This window comes from Globicephala melas, chromosome 4 (assembly GCF_963455315.2).
Source record: "Globicephala melas chromosome 4, mGloMel1.2, whole genome shotgun sequence".
Classification (NCBI taxonomy): Eukaryota; Metazoa; Chordata; class Mammalia; order Artiodactyla; family Delphinidae; genus Globicephala; species Globicephala melas.
In genome coordinates this window covers 3,854,071-3,880,867 of record NC_083317.1, presented here as the reverse complement: position 1 = coordinate 3,880,867, position 26,797 = coordinate 3,854,071, and the positions used below count along the sequence as shown (strand labels likewise).

Sequence of the window (26,797 nt, the reverse complement as noted above, 5' to 3'; positions counted from 1 at the left end):
TCGGGCGAAGGCCTCGAGAGGAAAGCCTGAAGCTCCCAGGGGAAGCGGGAACTCTGTCTCCAGATGGACCCCGGGCACAGCATCAACTCCTCCTGGGTCTCCACCCTCCGGCCCGTCCTGAAAGCTCTGGACTTGCCAGCTCCACACTCGTGGGCACCAAGTCCTTAAAATAAACCTAATTCTCTCTGTACACACACGTACGCACGTGTACACACGCTCTCTACTGACTGTGACTTAAGAAACCATCTATTCTCTAAAAGGAGACATGTCAGGATTCAGAAAACTGAAATTCTAGAAACTTTTACAGAAACTAAAAGGCTCCTGGGGTGACGACCAACCAATAAAACAGAGGCAAACGAGCGTGAAACATGGGGTTTTTCCCCAAAGGCTGCTCAGGACACCTGCCGGGGCCCCTTGGGTGAGACGTCCCGGGCCCCGCGTGCGCCGGGCTCACCTGGACGATACCGATGGAGGAGGCGTCGATGGTGGTGGTCTCGGGGAGGTGGTCCAGGTCGTCGATCCTCACGGCCAGGACCTAGGAGTGACCACAGGGCGGTGAGCCCGGGACACCACGCCCAAAGGCCGAGGCTCAGGTCAGGCGGGACCCAGACACGCGCCGACAGGCAGCCACCCTCAAAGGCGCCCACGCCCTCACGGGCCCTGCTCGGGTCTTGAAAACCTGGATTCCACAGTCCCGTCCGGGCTCTCCTTCCCTCCTCCCAGGCCCCCTCTCTTCAAGTTTCTGCTGTGCTCTCACACACGGGGGTGTTACCTCGCCCCTGTCCGTGTGTCACCGCACTGTCCACCGCTCGAGGGTGGAGACTATGCCTTCCCTTTTAGTTTAGTGAAAACACTAACATGCACAGTGCATAGTGCATAGTGCATTCTCACTCAATCTTGTTCTTTCAAACCGAGAGCGGAGCGGGATAAGATACAGGAAACCTGTTCTACAAGGAACCATCGAGAATGAGACATTTACACTGTACACACGTGACTTTTCTACCTGAAAAGTAGAGAAGTCCGGGTAGTTTCATTGGTCATTTCTGATGAAGTGCACCTGTGAGCCGCACCGGCCGGTCCCCAGCACGCAGACCCTTACGCCAGGACACACGCCTGGGGTCCACCCGGTCTTCCCTGAACCTGACCCGCACACCTGCCGACGCCGGCTGTACCGTGACTGCGATCACTTAAGTGAACAAATCACAGGTGGGGCGACGGACCCTGAGCGCAGAGAGAACGGAATCCCTGGGAGGGAGGTGTGGAAACGGGCAGTTGCTGAAGAAGGGAAGTGCTGTGCAAAGACTATACGAGAGCAGGGAGACCAGGAAAGTGTCTGCACGGGCTCTTCAGCCCAATGGCTCTGCAAGCATCTCTACATTCTTGGTCAAAAAAAATTAAGAACCAAATTATAGGCTATACATAGCGGGTGTGGCTCATTTAAGCAGAATGACGGGGAGCTGCATTTCTGGACTTAGGTTCCAACACCAGGGCTGGGCGTTCTCTGAAAGGACGGGCAGCAAGGAGGTCGTGGTCACATGTGTTGCAACGTAAATGCTGACGTGGCGCTGAGGACCCAAGTGTGACTGTGATGCCGCAAAGCTTAGTCACAGCGGGCAGATGCCACCGTCCTCTCCCACCCTCACCATCAGCGCCTCCACCGCTGTCACCACCGTCACTGTCACCCCCACCTCCATCACTGTCACCACCACCATCACCTCCACCACCGTCACTGTCACCCCCACCTCCATCACTGTCATCACCACCATCACCTCCATCACCGTCACTGTCACCACCACCGCCATCATCAACGACGACATCATCAGCGTCCTAGTCACACGGTCTGGAAGCTCATGCCACGAAGAACAACCAGGGAAGCATCTGCTGGCTTCGCTCTTATTCGGAGAGAAGACCACGCATGCAAAGCACTGTGTGTGTTTGAATTTTTTTGAATGTAACGTTCACTCAAAGCAGAGGGAAAGACCATACCTTGAAATGATAAAATCGCATCAATTCTGAAAGGTCTCCAATGTGTGAAAGCGGTTTACGCTTAACACCTTAGCCGGCCTCCACGGGACCCCTGCCCCCGAGTCTGTGCCCAGCACTGCGTGGCCCCCTGCCCCGCACCCCTGCACAGCCGGGACCCAGGGTGGCACCCACACGGCAGCAGAGCCCTCCCTCGGCCTCACTCCATCTCTTCCTCTCTGTCTGACTTGTCTGCGTCCTACCCACCCCCCGTCTCCCACCCTAGACGGTCGGTCCAGGAGGACGGGGCGCACCCTGTCCGGCCGGTCACCAGCGCTCATCCCTGCAGGCACTTAACTGCATCTGTTTGAAAAACACAGGAGGAAATGACAGAGAAACATCAGAGGATCAACGGGGGAAGAGGCTGAAGGCTTCAGAGACAAAAGGGACTGAGAACAGAGCCCGACAGGGGAGCCCTCCGTGAGCTGGCGTCCCCTCTAGAGCGCTGTGCCGCCGGCATGGTGGGCGTGAGAGGAAGAGGTGGCCGTACAGAGGGGCTGGCTAGGAAGCGACCGTCAACCAGACGGAAGCGTCTGCCGAGCTGCTCCGCGCCCACAAGGACTCCCGCACCCAGCAACGCGCATCACACAACCCGTCTGCAAAAACTGCTGTGCGCGGTTAGCACGTGTAGCTACAAACACCCACACGTCACCAAGAAATCACTCCCACACGTCACGAGCCCCCGGGGGAGCCTGCAGCGCCGGCCCTGGGCCCCGAGGCCTGGAGGGCGCCGTCTGCCGACACTGGGCAGCGGGTGGATGTTGACTCTTTGGGCTCCTGCTCTCCCAACTTTGTTTTTCTAGGTGGAAACGCTAGCTGGCCACTAGGTGGAAAAGGCCAGGAGTGAGGACAGCGAAGCAGGTGGAGCCCCAGCTCCTCGGGGTCCCCAGAGCTCAGGGTCAAGGTGACGCAGAAAAAGACGCACTTGCCACCCAAACGAGGCAGAGGGGCTTGTACAATTGCGAAAGTAACCCACGTTCACTAGAGTAAATTACTTAAAACGGAGAACAAGCGAAGAAATAACCAAAACTTCAACGCCAGGGGAAGACCACCGTGTAATGTTGTCGTCCTTTCTCGTTTCGCCCACCCCACTTATATTACATACGTGAGTATCCCATAAACACACACAACGTGAATGACATAGTGTATACACACGCGGTACACGCACGGCGTGTACGGCTTTCTTACAGCAAACACTCCCGCTTTCACTCAGGGTTCTCTGCAAACACGTCACATTCAGGCACGTCACTGAACTACCACTAACTTAATCACATTCCCCTTGCAGGACGCTGAGGGGTCCAAGTAGTCATTTATATAAAACACTGGAGGGATGGTTACGCTACCCCCCAGGAGGACACGCCACGGCCGGGCACCCGGCTCACGCCCGCAGCACAGGCATTTTGAATCTAAGAACCTCCTCTAATTCAACGGAGGAAGGATCGCACCTCTACTGTTAAAGGCTTTCTCCTGTGTCTTAACCACAGGTGTTCGCTTTCATGAATCTCCGTGGACACACTGGGTTCTTTGTGTTCTACTCATGGAATCCATATTACCTTTAACGTTAACAGTTTCTATCTGTTAACGGTAGTAATATCTTACCACATTTTTTCCGTTTTCCCTTTGACCTACAGAAGTTCTAAATGTTATGCCGCTTAGTCAAATCGTTTGTTCGAGACTCCTCTCACCGCTTTTGCGCTTAGAAAGTTTCCACCCTTCAGTGATATAGCTATTTTCCCGTACTTTCTTCTAGCTTTGCTTTTCAGTTTACTTCTTTTTAAAAAGCATTAAATTCTTCAGTGCGCTGGACCTGCCTTTAGAACCAGCCCACGGGTGAGCCAGGGTCTATCTGCCTCAATACAGCTTCTCCCTGTTGGTCCCCAGGGCCACCTTCTAATCAGCCCCTAACACCACACGGAGGCTCCCGTCCTGAATCTTTTTTAGTTGCCCAAAGGGAGGAAAGGGGGAGGGGTCAGGGTCATACTCCCGTCTCGTTGTAATTCCAGCGAGAATGTAATTTATAACCTCAGCAAAAAACACGTTCCAGGCTCTTCTGTTCACTCACTCGTTCAGCGCCGTCAGCGCGCAGGCGGAGGGGAGTTGCCAGGCCTGGGCCCCGCCTGGAGGAACCACGGGCCTGCGCGGGGGCAGGGATGGTGAGCCAGCGTGGCGGGGTCTCTGGGCAGGAGCCGCCACCGGGCAGAAGGCAGAGGGGCCGGGCCTGCGCGGGGAGGCGGGGGGAGGCAGGCAGAGGGTCGCCCGCCCAGGCTCACCTCGGGGTGCTTGCGCCGCATGTGTCTGCTCATGGAAGCCCTGGTGGACACCTTGGTCCCGCACAGCTGGCAGCTCTGGGCCTCTACCTTGTCGTGGGTGAGCTGCACGTGCTTCTGCAGCATGTACTCGGTGACGTACTTCTTGTCGCACACGGAGCACGTCCACTGCTTGCCCACTTCCCACACGCACGGGGCAGAAGAGAAAGCACGGGTGGTGAGCGGGGTCAGCCTCTGCACGTGCGGCCAGGGTCGCCGGCCGGGTCACCCACCCGGTGGTCAGGCCGCGGGACAGGCAGCGCGGCCTCCTCCCCTCCTGGAGCCCAGTTGCTACTCCAATATCCGAAAATTCAAGTTTCGGACAATGTCCGAAAATTATGATGGGCTGACATTTTGGGGGCAAAGGGCCATCGTTAAGGCAGAACAGCACCACAACATCTGAAAAGGCCTACCAACAGCATCACAGCCATGCCATCCCCACCGCGCACGCTCCGATGGCCTCAGCGGAGCCCGCGGCGGGCGGCCGGCCGGTCCCCAGGTGCCCCGCTTACCCGTGTGGATGAGCTTGTGTGTCTCCATCGTGTTTCTCTCACTGAAAGTTTTTCCGCACAGTTCGCACATGAAATCTTTAATCCCTGCAGAAAAAGGCACACTTAATTTCACGTTTCACGAGTGTTTTAACTACACACAGAAGCTGTCTCGTCCTTGACACATTTCTGCTTTTGCAGAAGCTGCACGGGAGGTAAATTACCAGGAGAGAGCAGACAGTAAGTGTTCATTCCCACACGCGACCGGCACACTGTGGCTTGAAAGCTACCCTATGGCTGGCACCCAGGCGAGCTCCTTCCGCAGAAGGGGTGACAAGGACAGTTTCAGCCCGAGGCCCTCAGACTGCCACAGTCTCAGCAGAATCCGATTCAGTGAGCTTACTCTGCACAGCTCGCGACCAGGGAAGGCAGGGCCACGTTTATGACACGTTTAAGGCTTCCGCCCGCTTCACTCCAGTCCTGAGTGTTCAGATCAGTCACTCGGTCTGGGGTGACCACCTTGCCTGCCTGCAACCCGCCCAGGAAGCATCCAGGCATCGATCGCACTGTTTCTCTCCCCAAACTGACAAGAAAGTGGTCCTTAGAACGCCTTTTAAATAAAGGTTTCCCCCCAAGTGGAAAACTAGGTAAGTGATTTTCAGGGTCCACTCATCTTGGACTTATCTTGGCCCTGTATTCGGCGAACCCCTCGTATGCTCACTGTGGCTTTTGGAGGCCAGAGGCCACTACAGCCCAGCAGGTGCAGTGTTGTGAGACCCGAGAGGTGGTGCAGGACTCAGTCCCGGGGGAGAACGCTTCCCAGAAAAGGGGAAGTGAAACGGATGAGTTTCCCCAGGAAGAGAAGGGCAGCACACTTTTGTGAAAGCCCAGTGCCCTGGGGGCTGGCACTCCAGGGGGACCCAAAGCAGACCTGCGTGGTGGCCTGGACAGCCCTGGGGGCAGTGAGAGAGGTGGGCGCACAGGTGAGCTGGGCCAGGCAGTGGCAGGACTCAGGTGCGTTTTAGGGAGAACACAGAACCAACCAGAGGCTCCTACCAGAAACTTGAGACACAACTCCATCACCCAGGGATAACCGTCTCTCACTCCGCTGTCGATCTTAATCCACTTATACACACACGTTCATCCACACACAAATGTTTTATAAGACAATGAACTCATTTGTTGTAGAGGCTGGTTTCTCTCCCACTGGACCACGAACGTCTGCGTAACTTAACATACGATTCCATCACTTGCAGGGGTGCACTGTCCCTCATGGTGAACACACCATAATTTAGCCACTGCCCTACTGATGGACACACCCAGACGACAGGATGACCGGCGTGTACACACGCCCCGGGCCCTCGTCTGATGGTTTCTCCCTCACACGCTCCTGCAGGGCGACGGCTGAGTGGATGGGAAGGCGTTGAGGACAGCTAGCCGGGCGGTAACCCGAGCTCCGTGAGGCCGCACAAGGATGGAGGGCGCTTGCAGGGACCGGGAGCTTCTGAGAAACCGGCCACCTAAGCAACCCACCTCCGAGAGCTCAGTCAGGAAGCCCGGGGCGTGCTGGGGGCTAAAGGCCGCGAGGGGCAGCGGCGGCGCTTCCCCGAGCTGCGCCTGCACCGCTGGCCTGGTCCCTCCGCGAGGGCGCCGCGGCCGGGGCTGACTCACCCGTGTGCCGCTTGTAGTGCTTGAGCATGTTGACCTTCTGCGCGAACTTGCGGTGGCACTCCCTGCACTCGTACTCCTTGATGCCCTTGTGCAGTTTCATGTGGTGGCGCAGCGCGTGCTTGGTCTTCATGCCTGCGGACGGAGCGCGGCGGCTCTTCGAGGGCCCCAGCCCTGCCACGGACCCCAGCCCTGCCACGGACCCCAGCGGCGCACGGACCCCAGCGGCGCACGCGCCCCGCCCCCTCGCCCCGGCACACACAGGTCGGGGTGAGAGCAAGGAGGGACAGGGCGCGGGGGCTCGTCTCCGAGAGGGCCCCCTCCACCCGCCGTGAGGCGGGCCATGTGTCCTCGGAGGCCACTTCCAGACAGCCCGTCTCGGCGGGCGCCCGCCCAGCCTGCACGGTCAGCGCTCCCAGCAACAGGAGCTGCGGGTAGCCGTGCGCATCTAACCACTGTGACCCAACTGACTCAGCTGGTAGGCGGCTCCAAGTCTCCTGAAGTCCAATGTTGATCTTGGTGATGTAAGTGTTAATTAAGATTAGATACTTAAAGGTCCAAACACAGACTTTCCATCTACCTTCAGGTTAATGTAACGAAGTCAACACTGGCGGAGAGGAGTGAAATATGCTAAAACCTCCCTAACTCAGGCGCTGAAGAAGGAAAGAGCCTGGTTTAGGGTTTGAATCAGTGGTGGAGGGTCTCAGGCCAGGAGACCCACCAGGGGGGCAGTGCTGGACAGGAAGGGGGGCTGCAGGGTCTGTGGGCAAAGGGCGCCTGGGGGGCGGCCTTAGCATCTCATGGTGCGTGAAGTGTTTTGAACAAATCTTCCTGTGTACCCTCGGCTACTAGTGCGATACGTGGAAACCCACCAGGCATGGCACAGGGGTCTCTGCTGCCAGGTGATGGGACTCTCATTACTTCTACAGCTTCCCGTTTGAATAGGACCCGGTCAGGTCCAGAACTTGGGGGGAAAATGTAAAGTACTGACAATAAGAAGGGCATTTCCTGCAACATCACTTGGAATGATAAAAGACTGCACAGCAAAAACCCCTGAAGATATAAATGAAAGGGTCTGGTTGTAGGAATCCACAGGATGGAATCCTGTCAAGGTTTTGAGGGGAAAATTAGGGCCATATTTGCCTGATATGAAAAGGTCACCACGATGGATACGGAAGTAAATAAAAAGTAAGGGATGGAAAGAACAGGTAAGCACAAGCATCTGCTTGTATGTGCCAGTGATCATAATATCAAAGTAAAATGACCACTGATAGTTTAGGATTATGGAAAATAAATACGGTAACCCAAGTGTTAACACCTGCATTATATTTAAAGTATTCAGAAGTCATGAAAGAAATCATGAAACTAAACATTAAATACACTTCAGATATAAAAATGTATATAACACAAGATGTGCCACGGACCTCAGCGCCCACCCTGGGCGCCCCTCCCTGACCTGCCAGGGCTCACTGAACAACACTCAGGTCTCAGGGGTGGTTGCCCCCTGCCCAGCTGGGTGGACGGCCCACCACACCTGTCTACCTACACCCCTTCCCACCTCTAACTGGCTCTAGCTCTGAGGGAAAGGGGCTGGGCTTGCTGCAGCAAAGACGGGGGCTGCAGCTGGAGCTCCAGCCAGCAGGGCCAGTGCTGACATGCGTGGAAACTTCTAGAAATGTCGGTGCACAACAATCAAATGCTGCTTTTGAAGGGTATAACTGAGGTCCGAGGTGGGAATAACTTTACTTTGCATATCCATTTGTGTCAAAAAAATTTTTTTTTTGCTTTTTGGCCTGGGTTACTTTTTCAATAAAACAATCTACACGCTGCACACAGTTACTCTGGAGAACAGACAAGAAACTGTCACCTGTGCAGAGAGGGACTGGGGGCCAGGGGTGGGGGACTGTGTACTTTCTGCTTTTCTCTGCAGTTCTTTTAGCCTTCTGCGTGTAATCTTATTTTATGAGTCTGACGGGTTTATCCAGTGAGTGGAATTACGGGGCATTTGTGTTTTCTTCGTACTTTCCTAAAAATCACATAAAGGAAGAAAGTAAAAACTTGACGGAATATTAAATTTTTTAAAAGACCCTCACAGCAAGGCAGATGAACTTGACCAGTCCCATATCTGAAGGAGGGCGGCACTGCCGCTCTCCACCCCACAGAACACTGGCGGCCACTTGAAAGCACCAAAGATCTGCTGCCCCAAGTCTTCCTGACAGTTCTGGTTTGTTTTCAAACAGAAATGAGTTTAAAATTTTACCATGGACTGCGATTACCTTTTTTCCCCTCATTCTACTTACTGATGTGAGAGATTTTATTAATGGACTTATTATCATTTAACTCATTTCACCTGAGTCAAATAACGGTCACAGTCATCACTGATAACGGTACTCACTGTGCACAGCTGGTCCTAGTTCGTGGTTCCAGTCGGCAGTGAGGATTTTGCACCTACACTCAGGCCACATGAGGACCCTCAGATTATTCTGTACTTCACAGAGTTCTGTGTTGCACTCTTTCCCTACTTTTAAAACGATTTGCTTGTGCTTTGATTTCACCCCATCTCCCTGCCTTTGGACGGCTTTATTTTTCTCGCTGATCTCTTCGGGTCTTACCTTTCTTGAGTAAATGACTTGGGTCTGGGCGACCCCCCCCCCCCCGCCGTGTGGCCTGGCCGCCCCTCCTGCCTGACGGCCATGTCCCCCCCACCTCCATGCACCCGCTCTCGCCTTCGCCCCTCCCTCCCCCTCCCCCCACACTGAGCACACAGCCCGGGTCCCCCCCACCTGCCCTCACCTTTCCCACACTCTGCACACAGGTACTCTCGTATGTTGTCATGCACGCGCATGTGCTCCTTCAGCATGTCCTTCCTGGCAAAGGACTTCCCACACTGCTCGCAGGCGTGGCTTTTCACACCTACAGACAAACAGGTCAGACTTTCACAGCAGGAGATCCGCACCCACGGTCACTGCGTGACGGCAGTGACGGGAGAAGTGCGGCCCCACGCCTGCAGTTGGAGCAGTGCCCGCTGAGCCCTCCTTCCCCGGTCTCCGCGGGGACCCACAGGGGGGAGCGGTGGCAAAGACGGACAGAGAAGCGCCGGCAGGGAGGCAAGATGACCGCTGGGCAGGATGCAGCCCGGGCCCCTGTGTCCTCCCAGGCACGGCTACCTGTGTGGATAAGTTTGTGCCGCTCCAAGTTTCCGATGCTGTTGAAGATACGCCCGCAGATCTCACATGGGTGGATGTACCTGAAACCAGGCACAGGCTCAGGACGCCCCGCACACCCTCCCGGGGCCGTCAGCGGCCGAGTGCACCTGCCTGAGCGCCTCTATCGGCAGGTGGGGCATAAAAGGTGCTGGGCGGGGGACAAGGGACCCAGAGACTTCAGCCTCCATCTGGGCTGAATCGTCCCCCCCAAAATTCACACGTTGGTGTCCTGATTCCCAGCACTGCAGAACGCGACGGTGCTTGGAGATGGGGGTCGTCACAGAGGGGCTAAGTTAAAATTGAGGTCCTCACGACAGGCCCGAATCCAGCATGACTGGTGCCCTTATAAACAGGGACACAGAGACACGCACTGAGGGAAGACCACGAGGACACAGGGAGAAGATGGCATCCACACGCCAAGGAGAGAGCCTGGGACAGATGCTCCCTCACGGTCACAGGAGGAAGCAGATCTGCTGCATCTAGAACGTCCGGCCTTCAGCACTGAGATAATACATTTCTGCTGTTCGAGCGGCCCAGTCGGCAGCCCGAGCAGACTACTCGGCTCTAAGCAGGGCTGTTGCCTGACTTGCTTGGACACACAGCGCTGATTACGGGCTGTAGCCAGAAGCGGGACTGACATTCACGAAACCTAATTACTGCGGGGCAAAGGGGCTCTGGTCGTATGGAGGCAGGGCTGCAACGTGGCCCACTGTGCCGGGGGTCTGGGAAGGCGTGCAACCTGGGAGACGCCTGAGGACCCACGAAGGAGCGAGGCCAGTGCCTCCCCCAGACCCGCCCAGGGCCCCCGAAGGAGGGAGAACTTGCTCTACGCTCCAGACGGCTGATTTGGGCACCTGCCTCTCTGCAAGGAAGCCAGCCCTCCCTCCGCACCACCCTAGACCAGGGAGCCCCTGCCCGGGGGGGCCTCACTTCTGCACGTTGGGGTCAGGCAGGTTCTCGCGGTGGATGACCATGTGGGCGTGGTAGGTGGCCTTCAGGGCGAAGCGCCGATGGCAGGTGCTGCAGCCGTAGCCCTTCTCCTTGTGCACCTCCATGATGTGCTTCAGGTACTCCTTCCCGCGGCCGAAGGTGAGCTGTGGACACGCACACTGCTCTCGTGCGCACGCAGCCCGGATCCCCGCGGCCAACGCTGCGCTGCCGCCACCCAGGCGCCCTGGACGCCGGAGAGAGCCCGCTTCCCAGCAGGAGAGGGGGGACTCCCGAGAGCAGGGCCAGCGGTGGGCAAAATCATGAAGCGGGGGGAGCACAGGAAGCAGACTCCGGTCCTCCTGGACCTGCCGGCAGGTCCCGCGCCCCCCACCCCCCCCCAGCCAGCTTCCAGAACGCCCCTCCTCTCCGCCCACCTGACCCCATCTCTCCCCCAAGCCTGAAGGCCCTGACAGGTGCACGTTCAGGTGCTGTGCCGAGCCCACGGGTGCGAACGCCCAGGGAGAACGCAGGGACCTGCTCGGCCGTGGTGAACCACAGCTCCCAGAGCAGTGAAGCCGTACAGCAAAACTGCTGAAAACTCACCGCACCCCCAGCCTCTAAGCAAGGGTCCCTGCCGTGTGGGGGGCAGGCGGAGGACAGAGGAGCCCTGGCCTGCACCCACCTTCGTGGACACGGATCCCCACCGGTCAGCCACACAGGCACGTGTGGACCACACTGATTCTGAGACAGTGGTCCCCTGATGGCGGTGAGACCCGTATCCAACATCCCTGAGATGCGACAAGACCTGGGGCGCCTTCCGGGACATCTGTGAGGTGCCCCCCCAATGCCAGAGCCCTGCAGCCCCAGGGCCGGAAGGCTGCAGGTCCAGTTACCTGACACCTTTTGCAGCTGTACTTGTGAGGCTCCGAGTCTGCGCTCTCGTCGGAAGTACCATCGTTTTCTTCCGAGGAGATCCCGATCTTGCCGATGAACTCCTCCCTCTGCTGGTCGTCCATCAGCGCGATGTCCTGGCAAACAGTCACCGCGTCCAATTTCTGACACGCTTGGCGCGAGCTTTAACCGGGGATTTGTAGGCCGGATGCAGAAACCGTGCCCTCGGGTCACCTGGGACACCCCACCCCCTGACGGTGGGGCCATCAGGCTTTGCTCACGTCCAGGCGACTGTGAACGCCAGGGCTGGAGCTGCTGGGAACAGTCACCGAGCTGGGACGCGCCTGGAGGGCGTGCTCTGCGTCCTCACGTGGGCCTCGTCACCACCGACCCCTCCCTCCTTTTCCCTGGATCGGCACTTCTTCCCCCGCCCAACCCCGCAGCCATGACCCCGAATCCTCACTCCTCTCCCCACCACACCCACAAGCTCCCGTCTCACGTTCGTCAAAGGCAGGGAGGGAAGCAAATGCCCCCCGTCCCCTCGACCCTCATTCTTCTCCCGGGAGGTGCCTAGCACGGAGGAGTTTTAACGCCAGCCCAGCAGGTGGGCTTCAGGAGACGCGGCAAGAAGACTCCAGAGAGCTCACCGGAAGAGCGGCAAGGTGGCCACGCTGACCACGAGGGCCGGCCCCGCCCCCCCGTGCAGCCCGGGAAGGGGGACGCTAGCTCACCTTGAAGTGGACGTGGATGTGATCCCGGAGCACGTCCACGCGGAAGAACCTGCGCCCGCAGATCTCACAGGTGTACTTCTTGTCGCCGTGCGTCAGCAGGTGTTTGTTCATGTTGCTCCTGCAGGAGAACACCTGTGGGGAGGAGAGCCGGCTCGGAGAAGCCTGGGACCGTGCGTGCCCGGCCCACGGGGAGGCCGTAAGTGGGCGCAAAAACGCAGCTTCCCTCCAGGGTTTGAGCTGCAGCAACTCCTCAGTGTTGGAGACACAAATAGTCACGTGGTGCTAGAATCCTGACCGTCTGACCGTTTAAATTGGTGCTTACATTATAGTACAGAATTAACCGTTGTCTAGTCTTCACCATAAACAGTATTCTGCTCAATTTCATCCAGCTCACTTAAATATTTCACTAGGATGGGGCCTACCAAGAAGGCTGTCACAGAAACAGCTGCAGTTTTCCGAAAGCGGATGTCAAGAGTTATGTCCTCAGTGGGTGTTCCGTATTTCATGCACAACTCACACCGCCTCCCCCAGTTTCTCAGCGCTTCCTGTCTAAAGTGATGAGTGTGGAGACTCGGTCATTCACCTAGTACTCATCCACTGGGTGGCCCCTCTGCTGCCCACAGGCCAGGTGCAGCTGTGCGTCCACAAGCAGAGCTCAGTGGACAAAACCAGCAGCAGAGATGACCCCCAGGGCCCGCACTGATCTGAGAGAACGGCCTGCGCCCCAGTGGCCGAGTGACCTGGAGAGCAGGCCTCCTTAGAGCTCAGCCCGACCACGCGTGGTCTCAGGAAGAGAACACGCCATGAACGAAAGGGACACGGTTCACGGGGAACAGAGGCTAATGCCTTCACGGACACTGCTTTTCAAGATCTGCAGGTGACTTGCGGCCAACAGCCCTGAGACCACAGCCCAGGGAGGCTGGGCGGGAAAAGGAGTCAGCAGGGCAGGAAGATGGGCCTCCAGGGAGGGATGGAGGTTGCAGGTGTCCCCCGGCATCTGTGTTCTCCAGGCAGATGGGGCTGGAGACGGGATACTTGGAAGCAATGAAGAATTCAGTTCTAGAGACATTCAGGCTCTGGTCATCTGCTCTCTTGCTGTGGAGGAAGGAGCTCAGCCTTGTCTCCCATCGGCCAGGATTTTCCACTAGTGCCACCCCGGCACGAACACTCCATCTCCAGCACCCCGAGCCATGTGCCACTGAGAGACCTTTCGCCTCTTGCCTGGCCCCTCCGTGAGTGTTCAGTGAACATTTCACAGAATAAAAGGTGTCTGAACGTCAGTCACACGGCTGGCTGGTTTCACGTACACCATCTCCCAGGGACATGGAAGGGACACGGTGCCACCACTCCTCAGAGCCGGTGGTCAGTGGGCAGAATGAGTGGGACACGTGAACACGGGGCAGCCTCCACCCACCCCTGCCTGGGAGCGGCCCGGCCTGGCCACCCGGGCTCAGGCGTGTGTTCCGTTACCCCAGCTCCACTCCCGCCTCCAGCCCCCAAACCCACACTAAGTCAGAGCCCCAGCGTGGAGCCCACAGGCCACGCTACCCTGCAGACCTGTTGCTTTGTGGTTTGAAAAAAATCAGGAAATTTCCCATAAAAACACGGGTTTCTGTGTTCTCTTGAAAAGGTCAAAAGATCCGGCAATGCTGCCACGTGCCAGCTGGCTGGGCCGAGTCACAGCTGGCCGTGCACCGGGCCTTCACTTCCGGTGGCTGCTGTCACTCCAGGACCACGTGGCTCATGTGGGCTGCGCGTGGCTGAGAACCTGGGAGAGCCGAGTCACGGGAGGTGAGCCTAAGGGAACGAGCAACCGCCCCTCCAGCCGAGACCAGGCGTTTGTGCGCAAAGACCACCGCCATCTCACGTGGTGAGCTGACGTGGCCTGGATGGCCGCGCCCGGACAGGGTTCCCTGTGCAGGGCTGACGCGGCCCGGGGCTGCTCGGATGGGGAGTGTACTCCGGACGTTTAGGGCCTGCTGAGGAGTCAATGCCCTCCGACGGCCAGCCCGACACCCCGGACAGATCTGCTCGCTCGGGGCACTGGCATCCGTGGACTGGGCACAGAGCATGCGGCTGTGGCTCCGTCAGTCTCTCACCGGGAAATGCTGCGGGGGGACCAGTGCTGGCCAGGAAAATAAACCCGGACGTCCCGTCTCCGCCAGAGGCATGTGGCTCGGGGCGCTGGAGGTGGAGTGTTCGTGCCGGGGTGGCACTAGTGGAAAATCGTGGCCGAAGGGAGACAAGGCTGAGCTCCTTCCTCCACAGCAGGAGAGCAGATGACCAGAGCACCAAGTGAGGGGACGCCGCGGCTCGGGACACCAAGTACCCACTCGACCTTAACCTTCCCCCGCCCCCGCCACACGCAGTGCATAGAGCTCTGAGCCTTCCCATAAGAAAAGGTGAGCTGTGTCCGGGCCCCGGCCCCAGCCTGCGTTACCTTGCCGCACACCGGGCACCCCGAAGGCTCCTTCCTGTAGCGCACCAGGTTCTCGGCACCGCCGGCCTCCGCGTCTTCCCTCTTCACCCGCCGCACTCCTGAAACGCCCCGCCCCCCGGCCGAGAGAGTCAGTACACAGGAGACCTTCCCGCATCAGCCAGGGTCACCTCCAGCTGATGGAGGACAGGGCTGCCCACGGGTGGGACAAAGGAGCGAGCGGGTCACTCGTCCATGACGCACCGGCGCTCCGACACGCGACCCGGGAGGGAGGGCAGGCGGCCCGCACCACCGACTCCGGAACCCGGGCCGCACCTGAAACGTGGAAACCCAAGGGCAGCAAGGGTCCTGAGCCTTCCGCGCAGGAGTCAGAAGGAGCTACTGGTAAGGGGGGCGTCTGTGCTCAACCTGAAGCTCAGGGACAGGCGGGGTTCTCAGAGGCGTCTGTGCGCAGGAGGGCATTCTTATTAAAAAGATACTAATTTCATCCTTCAGATTAAATCAGCCCAGTAAGGATCAAGGTAAAAAGTCAGAAAATAATAAATTTCTATGGTTTTAAGGCAAAAGTGATCATAATTGGGATCAAAACAGACTTAGAAGTTCTCAGGAAACAGGGAATCTCTGAATAAAAGAGAGAAGTTCCTTCCCACGGTCTCTCTCTACACCACTGACCCGTCCTTCTGGGACATTCCTGCACAGCTGGGCTCAAGAACGGCCAGCTCGCTGGCCTGGAGACAAGTACGTGACTCCCCAGAAAGCCCCCAGCGGCGTAAAGCACACAGGTCTGTACTGGGCGTGGATTACGCTTCCGTGTAGAGGGAAAAACCATGGAACGGCCACACAGCATTCGCTCATTCCCGAGGAAAATGATCTGAGTGCGTCAGCTGTAAAATGTTGTAAGATAAAGTTGTAAGATGCAACCCACGTATCTGTCGATCAGGAAACACCTGATTTCCGGCAGTAATGGCGGCACTTACGGGCCCGCCTGGGGCTTTATCATCAGGGTCCAGTTCAACCAGCCCAGCAGGTCGGCACAATGGCCATCCCCACAACACAGGTGAGGACACTGAGGCCCAGCAGCATGACCAAGGCCACCCGGCCACTAAGTGGACACCAGGCGCTAAGTGCAGCACTGGATCACAGAGGGAAGGGGGTGGAGCTTATGAACCCACGTGAAGAAGGGCCAGGTAAAAAGGCAGAGTGCAAAGGTGACGCAGGACGCGACCTGACTCCAGGCTTGTTTTAAAAGCCACGAAGACACGTGTACACGCACAGCTGCATGCAATGGTCAGACTTCGCGTACAACTTCGTTTTCTGACCTTTTCCCCCCGACAAGCGTATACTTCATTTTCAATTCTTTGTAAAACGATTTTTTTTTCAAACTTTTATAACAAGGTGCTCTGGTCAGTGCGTGCTTCTTACAGAGGCTGGTCAGCAAGAGGGCAGTGGGTTTTAGGGTAAAAAACTAAAATGTCAAGATCACTAAAACTAAAATGCTATTTTGAAAGAGGGTCTGTCTGAGCAGAGGGTCTTTGAGAAAGCCTCCCAGGTAGGGTAGGTGCTCAGGACACACCTGTGGCCCAAGGTGCCGGTCTCTCTCTTCTCTCAGGGCCCCTGCCTTCCCCTGCACAGCTCAGGGTCTGCCCTGTGGGGTCGCCCGCAACCCCACCTCATCCCTCACTGTGCTGCCTCCCACCTTCCCCCCCATTAGCGACCCCACTGAAGTCCATCTTTCTCCTGCGCTGGCCTCTCGTAAACCCACCACACGACAGGCAGCCCTCAGGCACCCCAAGCCCACCGCAAATGGCGAGGGTCATCGGGGGTCCCTGGGGAAACAGGAACAAGGGCAGAATCACTCACGGCCCCAAACAGCCTCCGCCTGAAACGTTCCGTCCCACGCACACGGCTGAGAGTGCACCACACCCCGTGTGACATTTCATACACTGCTTTCCTCCTACTTTCGTATGGAAAGCATTTTCTCACAATATTAAGCTCTCTGAAAACAAAAAGATTTTGGTGACTGATAAAATTCAGTCCTACAAAGAGTCTGGTTTTCCTAACTTTCCCGCTGCGGAGCGTTTGGGGCGTTTCCAACCGTTCCCACTCGCACGTGATGCTCTAATCCCCCATCAGGACCTCTGGATGCCTGAGCCAATTCCCGTCAGGTGGTGCCTCGCCAACAGGCGCCCACAGAGACGGGGCCAGCGTGAGCCCCGCCCCCTCCCCGGCAGGCGCATTCACCTTCCAGGTGCCTCCTCTGGTGGTCCAGCATGACGTCCTTGCGGTAGAACATTTTGTTGCAGACTTCACAGGCAAACTTCTTGTCCCCATGCTTCTTCTTGTGCTTGGAAAGGTTGCTGTTGGTGGAGAAGAATCTGAAACACATCTCACATTGGAACGTCTTATCATCTGTCGAGGAAGCAGGGAAACACACAGCAACTTTTAGGTACATGACACCGACTACAGGCTCAACATCATGGCCGTGGGACCGGCAACGAGGCACAGGAGGAGGGTGGGGCCAGGAAACAGCACCACCTGAGCCGACGAAGCCCCCTGCCAAGCCAGGCCTGAGCAGCGTGCAGAGCAAACAGGTAGCTCACCTCCTTCCTCCCTGGCGCCACAAGCCTCCCACAGCATCTGGGGACTCGTGGCAAGGAAAGCGGCTGGACCACAGCTGTCCTTGGCCCTCACCCCCTCAGCCAACCTGACCGCGGCGCCGGCCCCTCCTTCCCGCAGCGTCAGATGAGCGGCCTCCTGCCCCGCCCCACCGCTCCTCCGAAGTCCACCCATCGCCTGCCCCTCCCCTCCCACGTGCCCTCCACAGGCTCCTCCCCCATCGCACAAAGACATCCCCAATGTCTCCCACCTGTAAACAAAACCGTCTGGTCCCTAGGTCACCTTTGGGAGAAGTGCACCCACCCCCAGCAAACACCCCCTCCCCACACTGAAGCCTTCAGAGATACCCACAGCCCGGTGTCCCTCCCCAGTCCCTCCCCAAAGGTGGCCAGACTGCCCCACCAGGGCCTCGGACAGGCCCCACCTGCTCTCTCCCTCCAGGTGCCCAAGGCAGACCCTGGGGTGTCCTGTCCCCTCCCCCCAGGCCCGGGGGGTCTGCCCCCCATGAGCACAAGCACAGGGGCCATCAGGGCATCTGCCCCGCCCCGGCACCTCTCCAGCTGTCTGCCTTGGCCCCAGCCACCCGGCCTCCGCCCCTGGTTTAGGGGGTCTCGGGGCCTTGGTTAGCGCTCTCCACTCAGACTTGTCCTCTGCCCTCAACCCCACCACGCCCACCCTGCTCCTGCCAGGACACGTTAACTGCCCACGGGTCCGTCACCTACGCCAGCCCCGAAAGTCAGCCCTCACTGCCCACGGCCGTCCTGCAGCACCGGGAACACCGTCCCGTGTCACCTGAGCGGGTGGGCATGAGAGCGTGCGTCCCCCTCCAGAGCGAGGGCCTGAGGTCACACCGTGTCACCCTCATTTCTGGGCTTTTGGCTAAAGCCCACTGACTTCCCATAGTCAGCAAATGTTTGCTGAATGCGCCAATCCCGGAGGCCGGAGCCAAGTTTCGTTTTCTACAGTGACTGATCGCGGTCCTCACTCTGCTGCACAGCGGACTCCCATGTCCGGGAATCGCAGCCTGGGCGCTGCTGACACTCTGGCCGGATCGCTGCGGGAGGCTGTCCTGTGCCCTGTACGTTGGGCAGCATCCCCCGGGCAGCTGTTCCAACCAAACCGGCTCCAGACTCTGCCCAGCGTCCCCGGGGACTCAGGCCTCAGCAGTTTAACTTCTGCCAGGTGGACCCCGATGTGCAGCCCCAGGTGGAGGCCCCGGGGTATCCACACTCCCCTGTACACGCGTTTGTGTGTGTGTGGTACCTGTGCTTATCATGCAGACATTTCCATGCTGATTTTAGTGGTTACATAATTTTCCACCCAGTTCATACATCGTAATTTACTCCATCTTTTTTTTTTTTTGCGGTACGCGGGCCTCTCACTGTTGTGGCCTCTCCCGCTGCGGAGCACAGGCTCCGGACGCGCAGGCTCAGCGGCCATGGCTCACGGGCCCAGCCGCTCCGCGGCATGTGGGATCTTCCCGGACCGGGGCACGAACCCGCGTCCCCTGCATCGGCAGGCGGACTCTCAACGACTGCGCCACCAGGGAAGCCCTACTTCATCATTTCTGATATTGTAGGTAATGTAATGATGCTCTTCCTACTAGATGTCCTCGGCATGGATCCTTAGGAATGAGACCACCAGAGATGAGGGCATCTGCCATCCTGCTCTGCTCATCAGAGATGAAGGGTCGCGCCTTACAGGGCCGTTCCATGGGATCACTGGACACCCCGCCCACTCTGGGCCTGCTAAACCACACAGGTAAGCCTCCCTCCTGGGCAGGTGGCCCACACGCCCAGGAACCCGACAGCCGTGGAAGGTGCAGCGCGGCCCTTGGACTTTCGCTTCTTCTCTCTAACGGGTCGAGTCCCTCCCAGCGTATGGAGAGGACCCACCTCTAACCATCCCCAACAGCTCCGGTGTGGCCTTCGCCGGGTGACAGCAGAGCTGGAGCAGCTGTCTGGGCCAGGCTGTCACCACGGTGGCTTTTCCTGCCATGGCGTCCACATGTCACCAGTTCAGGAATCCAGGCAGGTGCTAGACGACAACCTTCTCGCCCCTGCCCCCCATAATCCCTGCTGCCCTCGAGGCCTACACTCATGTTTTAGCAAAATGCAGTAACTGAGAACAAACACCTGTTATGTGGTGGATGGTCAGGCCTCTCAGCATGGCTGTGCCCCGCTCTGTCTCCCCCCTGCCCAGCCAATGCCCGCCTCACCTCTACACGCTCCCCTGTACTGCTCGCCCCCTGCCCCAGCTGGTGACTGTCTAATCCTCAGGCCAGAAGGCTCTGCCTTTCTGCTAGTTCATTAGAGGGAGACACCTGCCCTGCTGGTGGTCCTTGACCTGAGGGGAGGGGAGGGGTGTGCCCCAGCCGCTGGTTTCCCTGGTAACTGATGAGCCAACCTGATGTCAGTTGCCCCTATAAGGGCAGCCTCCTTCTCCCCTGAGGGGGGAAGATCTCTGCCTGACATGTGCTGCCTGCCCTCTGCACGTGGCGGGGTGCGGCTTCAGGACCTTTGTTTCAGACGTGTAAGGTTCCCCCGTCCAATAAACCATTGATGTCTCTGTCGCTGTCTCTGGGCTCTTTCTTTGGTCTCGAGGTTGGGCAGCTCCAAGGCTTGCAGGCCTGGGGGTGCAGCCCAACACGTGGGCTCCGGTGGAGGAGGGGGCACAGGGTCACCCGGAGGCGGGACAGGGGATTTCCAGGGAGACCCTGTCTTGCCTGAGGGCCTAGACATGAGCCTCTGCTCTCCTCCAGCTCCCTCAGGAAGGTCGAGGGCAGACGAGGGCCACCTCACACCCAGGACAGGCCCTGCTGACTGAAAGCTTGAGAAAAAGCCCAGCAGACCCATCATTTCAAACCTCACACAAATCCCTGACTTCAATGGTCTACGGAAGACACATTCTCCTAACGTGAACACTATTATAAGAAAGTACAACAGCCTGCAAATAATATATTACACAAATGACCTCAGCTCCCAGGTTTATCCTTTGTCTTCCATCCAAAACTTCTGACCTTTGAAATTGTGGAGAAACTGCATTTCAATTCATTGCTGCTCTGTTAACTTCTATATAACGAAGACAGACAAACGTCTGGTTTAACAGAACTTTTTGCTGACATGTAGCAACGGCTGCTTTGACTTAGTACCTTCTGTTTCATTTGTGTCCAGAGAAATAAAGACAAAAAGAAGAGAACTTCTCTGCCTCAGCCTCCAGCGGGCCTCAGCAAACACCCGGGCCGGGACAGGGGCATCACCCTCCGCTCTGATGCCCACCCACTGAGCTCGTGCAGAACCGAGCGTGGCCTCGTGGAGCGCCATCCTGCCCGGCGATAAGCACAGCTCGAGGGTCCTCTGACTGATACGGCATCAAGACTGGTGGATTTTCCCCGGGTTTTGGGAACACCTGGGCTGCGGAATGCAGGTGGTGTAGCCCCTGGAAGCGCACCCGGAAGCTTCCAAGGCCACTTCATGCCGTGACTGATGCGGGGCAGCTGGAGCTCAGGTGAGACAAGACTCACCTGCCACTCAGAAAAGCCCCGCCCTGGGAGCGAGGCTCTGTGGACGGAGGAAACCAGCCGCAGTTTCCAACAGGAGCCCTCAAAGCGGAACAAGCAGATGAACCAAATGAAGGGACACTGCAGAGGCTGCAGGAGCGGGTGCTGGCCACCGGCAGGGAGGGGCAGTGGTGATTTAGGTGACGGGGTAAGGGTGCCCTGAGATGCGGGCCGGCCCCCCGGCACCCTAACGAGAACCAACACAGAGATACAGAGTGACCGGTGACACACACAGAGGGCTCGACAGGAAGGGGGTTCGGAATCAAAGGTTAACCTGGCAGGTCTCTAAGCCGACTGCCACTGGTACCCACCCCCCAGGTGTGCGATGATGCCTAGAAGAGGGGGCCGAAAAGACGACAGCGACCCTCCGCCAACCCCATCCTCCCTGGGTGGGAAGGCAGCCGCCCGCCTTCCCCCACGGGGCACAGGGCAAAGAGCCGCGGGGACAGGACACGGGCCTCCCCTGCCGGCTGGGCTCCTGCACAGCCGTCCCCTGGCCGTCCACGGGGATTTACACATCGCGTACACTAGCCAGCTGCGCGCTCGGCCAGACACGGGGCCTGAGACCCTCGGCCAGGCCCAGAGACCCGTCCCGGCCGCCGGCTGGCCCAAGCACGCCGGCTTCAGCTGCACGCAAGCAGACGAGGGTCCGTGTCACGAGTGGGGACTGGGGACAGCGGCAGGCTCAGCGGAGGCCAGTGTGTGCGAGGGAGCAGCAAGGCCCTCACCTGGACCCAGGCGGGGTCCTCGGAGGGAGGGGAGCGGATGGCTGAGGAAGCTCCTGCCGAGAGCGAGGCGGAAGCCCAGCCCTCCAGCCGCGACCCCATCTCTTCAAGGACTTCTCACCGGGTCCCAGAGCAACCCTACCACTCACCATCCTCGGCGACGACGAAACCCCCCTGCTTCACCACGGGCTCAACCGTGGGCCATATGTGGCTGCTTCGGAGGAATAACAGGATGTGAAATAAATCCCCTTTTAAAGGGAAAGTTTCGGTCTCTTGAGAGTAAGTAACAGCTGCTTGAAGCACCCCGAACGGAGGGGAACGTTACAGGTGAGGACACCTGTTAAATCCACCTTCACCCTCTGCCGGAACACCTGGTCCCCACCCCGCCAGGTACCCGCGCCTCAGCGCCGGGCGGGGCCCCTCACCTGTCCGGCAGTTGTGAAACTCCAGCGCGCTCTGGATGCGGAAGGTCTTCTCGCAGGTGCCGCACCGGTACCTGTACTCGCTGTCGACCTGGTGGGGCGGGGCGGGAAGCGGGGGCAGCTGGGACGCGCCCCCTCAGGGAGCGGGCCCTTCCCCCCGCTACCCTCCTGCCCAGCGTAGAGCGTGAGCCCTGTCTGGCCGTGCCCCTGCCCTGAAAGGGAGCCCCGCGCCCGGGTGAGCTCGCTGCCCACGCGGGCCTCTCGCTCGGCCCGAGCCCTGGTGGCGCCCACCTACCCACCTGGGCCGCTCCGGCTCCCGCTGCCCCCACCCCGTGACTCCTTCATCAGCGCCAACGGGCTGCTCTCCTCCGTCACTGGACAGCAGCGGTCCTTCACCCACCTCGTTCCTGCTGTGCTTGTAGGAGACGTGCTGCTTCAGGCTCTCCTTGCGGCTGAACAGCTTGGTGCACTCCTCGCATTTAAACAGCTTGTCGCCTAAGGGACGAGCAGGGACAAGCCGCGCGCCACTGCTCCAGGCGCCCTGAGGCCACACGCCCGCCTGGGGCGCGCCGCCCGGCTCCCGCGGGGACTCACCGTGGGAGCGCACGTGCCTGCTGAGGTTGCTGCTGTTCTGGAAGACCTTGCTGCAGATGCTGCACTGGTAGACCCGCCTGTGCTCCCCCAGCTGCCGCACCAGCTTCCGCCGGATGCCGTGGCGGCTCGAGAGAATCAGGCTCCTCTTGAGGGTGATGCTGCCGCTCTGATGGTGCGGGAACCTGCTGGGTTAGACACACCAGCCGGTGAGACCGGTGGGAGACAGGGCGGTCGGAGAAAAAAGTTCAAGGTCACAGTCACCTTGGAGAGAGGCCCTGGCAAATCCTCCTAGCCGGACACGAGAGCGGGGGGCCGTGCTCAGGCGCACCCCTGCAGCTTTGGGGCACCTGGAAGGGACAGACACGCTGAACGCGCAGTGCCACCCGTTAGCTTTTCCCGTACCGGCCACTCAGCTCCCTGGGCGTTAACTCCGGCCACCGGGAAGCCTGGAGCTCAGTTTGTGTGCCGACCGGAGTAACCATAACTGTTCTCTTTTTTTTCACTTGCCTCTACCCTGTTTCATATTTTTCCCGAACCTGATTTTTCAAACTTCTTCTCCCTATGAAATGTGTTTCTGACGGTTAAGTTACCGAAACCCTCTGGGCAATAAGATGGAGTATAAATAAGTAGGTCAGGTTCACCATTTCTGACATTGCTCTGCTCTGTTTTCAGTTTTTCCACGGCTTCCCGAACCCTAAAGGACCAGGCGCGTTTTGGCCCCGTGGGAAAAGGGCTGGAAAAAAATACTGCCACCAGCTTATTCAACTCCAGGGCAAAAAACTGCCTAAGAATAATAACTAAAATACAAACATTTTCCTCGTTCATAAAAAGTGGAAACACACAGAGCAAGGTGTTAAATTTACAGAAATTTAAATACAAACTGTCCTATCATAGCAGCATTTGTTCACAGCAGCCAAGGCAGAAGCAACACCAGTGTCCTTGATGGAAGAATGAATAAACAAAATGTGGTCCATCCCACATGATGGAATATTATTCTGCCTTAAAATGGAAGGACATTCCGACACCTGCTACAACACAGATGAACCTCGAGGGCGTCACGTTAAGTGAAATAAGCCAATCACAAAAAGACAAACACCGTGTGAGAACACTTATATGAAGCCCCTGGAGACACAGGTACCTCCTCTGAGCTCTTCACAGAGACAGAAGGCAGAATGGTGGGTGCCAGGGGCTGGGCAGGGGCTGATAGGGAGTCAGTGTTTTTCGTAAGTATGGAGTTTCAGTTTGGGGAAGATGAAAAAGTTCCAGAGATGGGTGGAAGGCTGCACTGCAAGGTGAATGTATTTAAAACCACCGATCGTACACTTAAAAACGATTAAGGTGGTAAATTGTGTACTATGTGTATTTTACTACCGTAAAAAATAGTTTTTAAAATTTTAAGCTATTTCACAGTGGATGAGCTATTAACCCCCTGGGCTCCAGAGCTCCTGCTGCTTCCCAAGCACATACGTTTCCTACAAGAAGTAAACCATCCCCTCTCATCCGGCCTTCCCTCTGGAATGGATTAGCCGCCACGGCGCCTTTGCCTGTGAAGCCAGGCCCACGCGCTGCTCTGGGACATACTTTGGCACTGAGCTCGTGTCGCTGGGGGTGGCGGCCAGCTTCCCCAGAACCAGCTCCATGATCCGTTCGTCCGGCGACGCAGCCACAGGCTCGACCTCGCTCATGATCTCTGCCACTTGTTCTGTGTGGAGGGGACAGGACAAGCCGTGTCATCACCAGGGCCGGGGGTGGAACGCACCCGAACCAAGATGACAGGCCCGAGGGGCCACAGCCAGGCCAACGGGGCAGACACAGATCACAAGATTGACACGGGGGGAAAAAAACACAAAAAAACTAGCGATAGTTTAGAATCCACACATTTACCTGCAGATTTAGAAAAGCAAAATATTATTCTTAACTCAAAACTGGAGTTATAATCTGTGGTTAAGTCACGACACTATCTCAATCCCTTTCGTACCACCTAAAACCGAAACACTTTGACATACGGTGGGACCTTATAACCTAGCTAATTCTGTCCTGACAGAGATTTGGAAATATTAATTTTTGTAATCACACAAGCCATCTTGAGTATGTTCAAAAGCAGATCATCATTTTGTACAAGAGTCAAATATCAAATAACCACAGTGACAGGGACCCAGGCCTGAACCTCTGGACAAGTGAAAAACGGGAAGGTTACGTGAAAAGATTTAGCCGCTTCACCTGCTGTGACGTCTTCCTAATGCAACTCAGAATGAGTGAAATAATCATTTAATAAGCTTTTCACCTCCTTCTCCTCTACTTGTTTATAGAGAAGCAGGGAAACTGTCCAGGGGAAGTTTAAACCACTTCTCCTGAGAACATTATGTGAGGGCTGCTCCTCTGAATTCTCTTTAATTCCAAGAAAGGATAAAAATTTCTTCTCACTCTCGCAAAAGACATCCTGGGCTACGGCAGACGGCGAAAAGAAAAACTGCCCAGTGATCAGTAAGGAAGGTAGTGAGGGGACTCGCTAGTGTCTGAGCATCATGTCTGGTCCTTACGTGCGAGACCCGCCAGGAATCCTCTGGCACCAGGCACTTCTGGCAGAGGCCACGTGAGGGCCGAGGGGACATGGCATTTTGGGAATCCCACACCTGAGAATGAGGGCCCAAGGTCCCTCCAAGCTCAACTGAGGCTACTGTACAGTCGGAGAACGGCTTTAGCCACGGCCTGGAAGCCAGCTGCACGACCGTCCACAGGGGACACGGGAGCAGACGGTGGGGCATCCACATGATGGACCAACACGGCTCGGCAGCAAAGGAGAAGAGGCAGCGGGGACCCGGCTGTGGACGAGCCTCCCCTACACGCCGTGCGGGAGATGCCGGGCACAGAGACGGTGCCCAGGACGGGAACGCCAGTCCACGCGGAGACAAGCCGGGAAGCGGCTGGGGGGAACGGACATGCTCTCTGTCCTGACATCCGGCTACACAGGTGGACGCGCTTGTCAAAGGTCACAGCCGGCACAGCCTGCCAACCGCACTGCGAGTCGCCGTGTGCGAAGAGCTGCTTCAGCGAAAGAGAAGGGCTCTGTGCCGAGTTTTGCTACCCGGCATGGAGGCAACATGGCCTCAGGTCCCTCCCCATTCCCTTCACTGCTACCCCAGGAGCGGGACCAGCCTCACCTGCGGGCCCCTCCCCCTCACCTGCGGGCTCCTCGCCTTCCACGATAACTAGAGGCTGCTCTGGCTTGGATGCTTTGGGTTTTCTCCCCCTTCGAGGCTTTTTCTTCTGCTCTTTGGCGGCACTGACACTCTTGGGAACTGCGGGAGGCTCCCCCCGGGGCACGTCTGCTTCCTTCTCCGCCGCCGAATCCTGCTGGCCGGCTGGGAGGACGCTCCTGGATTGTTCCAAATGGCCCAACAGGTGCTCTGCAGGACAGGGGAGCAAAGGCATAAGGCAGGGCATCCACTCCCAACCTCCATTTTGCTTGTTTTCAATTTTATTTGCTAACAGGGTGCCCTCTGCAGAGGCAAATAAATGTTATTTCTTCTGCCTTGAAAATGACAGCATTTCCACTGCACCAAACACAACCACCATTTTAAAAAGTCAGTCAGGCGACAGAAGCCGGGCAGTTTTGTAAACTCGCGTACAGTTTTGTAAAAACTAAAAGCCTGGGTGCGCGTGTGTGAGCAAAGAGAAACTGGAAGAACACAGGAAAAGGGTAACGTGGGTCTCTACGGTGACCTTACAGGCAACTTTTATATTCTTCTCAAAGCTCATTTAAGCTTTCTAATTTTTCTACGATGAATATATAATACAGTTATTTTAAAACGTAGCCTTTGAAGAGGCATAGTGATAAACATTCAATTCATAATGAACAAAATTGTCTTTCAAAACACTGCATGAAGGCCAAAAACCTTTATTTTCAACAGAAGAAACCTCAAAGACCTCCCAGGGAAAGATAACTGGGCCACACACAGGAAACAGACAGAGATGGCCATGCTCCCTGAATGAAGGTGAGCTGGGCTCAGGCTGGCTGGAGGGCGGGGCACCAGCAAGAGGACGGAGGAGTGACCCACGAGACAGATGGGGACCAGCGCCCTCCAGGGACCACTGGCGCCCGCCTGCACACTCGGCCAAGGAGCCATTCTTCCCATCGACAACCTCGACTGGCTCACACAGGCCTCGGTGTGAAGTGGCGGCTGTCTCCCCACTTGTTCCAC

General features: G+C 57.5%; 1 protein-coding gene across 5 annotated transcripts in view; it reads right to left on the bottom strand.

The window, feature by feature from the left end:
* The window catches only part of PRDM15 (PR/SET domain 15), a 59,182-nt gene that overhangs the window by 5,830 nt on the left and 26,555 nt on the right, over positions 1-26,797 (bottom strand). The window contains exons 7-23 of one of the 5 annotated variants that reach the window (XM_060297776.1): positions 25,778-26,002; positions 24,177-24,297; positions 22,596-22,780; positions 22,402-22,496; positions 22,005-22,092; positions 16,921-17,088; positions 14,923-14,994; positions 14,683-14,780; positions 12,243-12,374; positions 11,514-11,648; positions 10,621-10,784; positions 9,652-9,731; positions 9,278-9,397; positions 6,488-6,619; positions 4,841-4,924; positions 4,293-4,468; positions 455-535 (exon numbers count right to left, since the gene is read on the bottom strand). In XM_060297776.1, the coding sequence (XP_060153759.1) occupies positions 455-535; positions 4,293-4,468; positions 4,841-4,924; positions 6,488-6,619; positions 9,278-9,397; positions 9,652-9,731; positions 10,621-10,784; positions 11,514-11,648; positions 12,243-12,374; positions 14,683-14,780; positions 14,923-14,994; positions 16,921-17,088; positions 22,005-22,092; positions 22,402-22,496; positions 22,596-22,780; positions 24,177-24,297; positions 25,778-26,002 (2,156 nt within the window). Of the gene's footprint in view, positions 1-454; positions 536-1,751; positions 4,157-4,292; positions 4,469-4,840; positions 4,925-6,487; positions 6,620-9,277; positions 9,398-9,651; positions 9,732-10,620; positions 10,785-11,513; positions 11,649-12,242; positions 12,375-14,682; positions 14,781-14,922; positions 14,995-16,920; positions 17,089-22,004; positions 22,093-22,401; positions 22,497-22,595; positions 22,781-24,176; positions 24,298-25,777; positions 26,003-26,797 lie in introns of those variants that run through there. The other 4 variants (XM_060297777.1, XM_060297780.1, XM_060297778.1 and 1 more) reach the window with 4 other exon arrangements.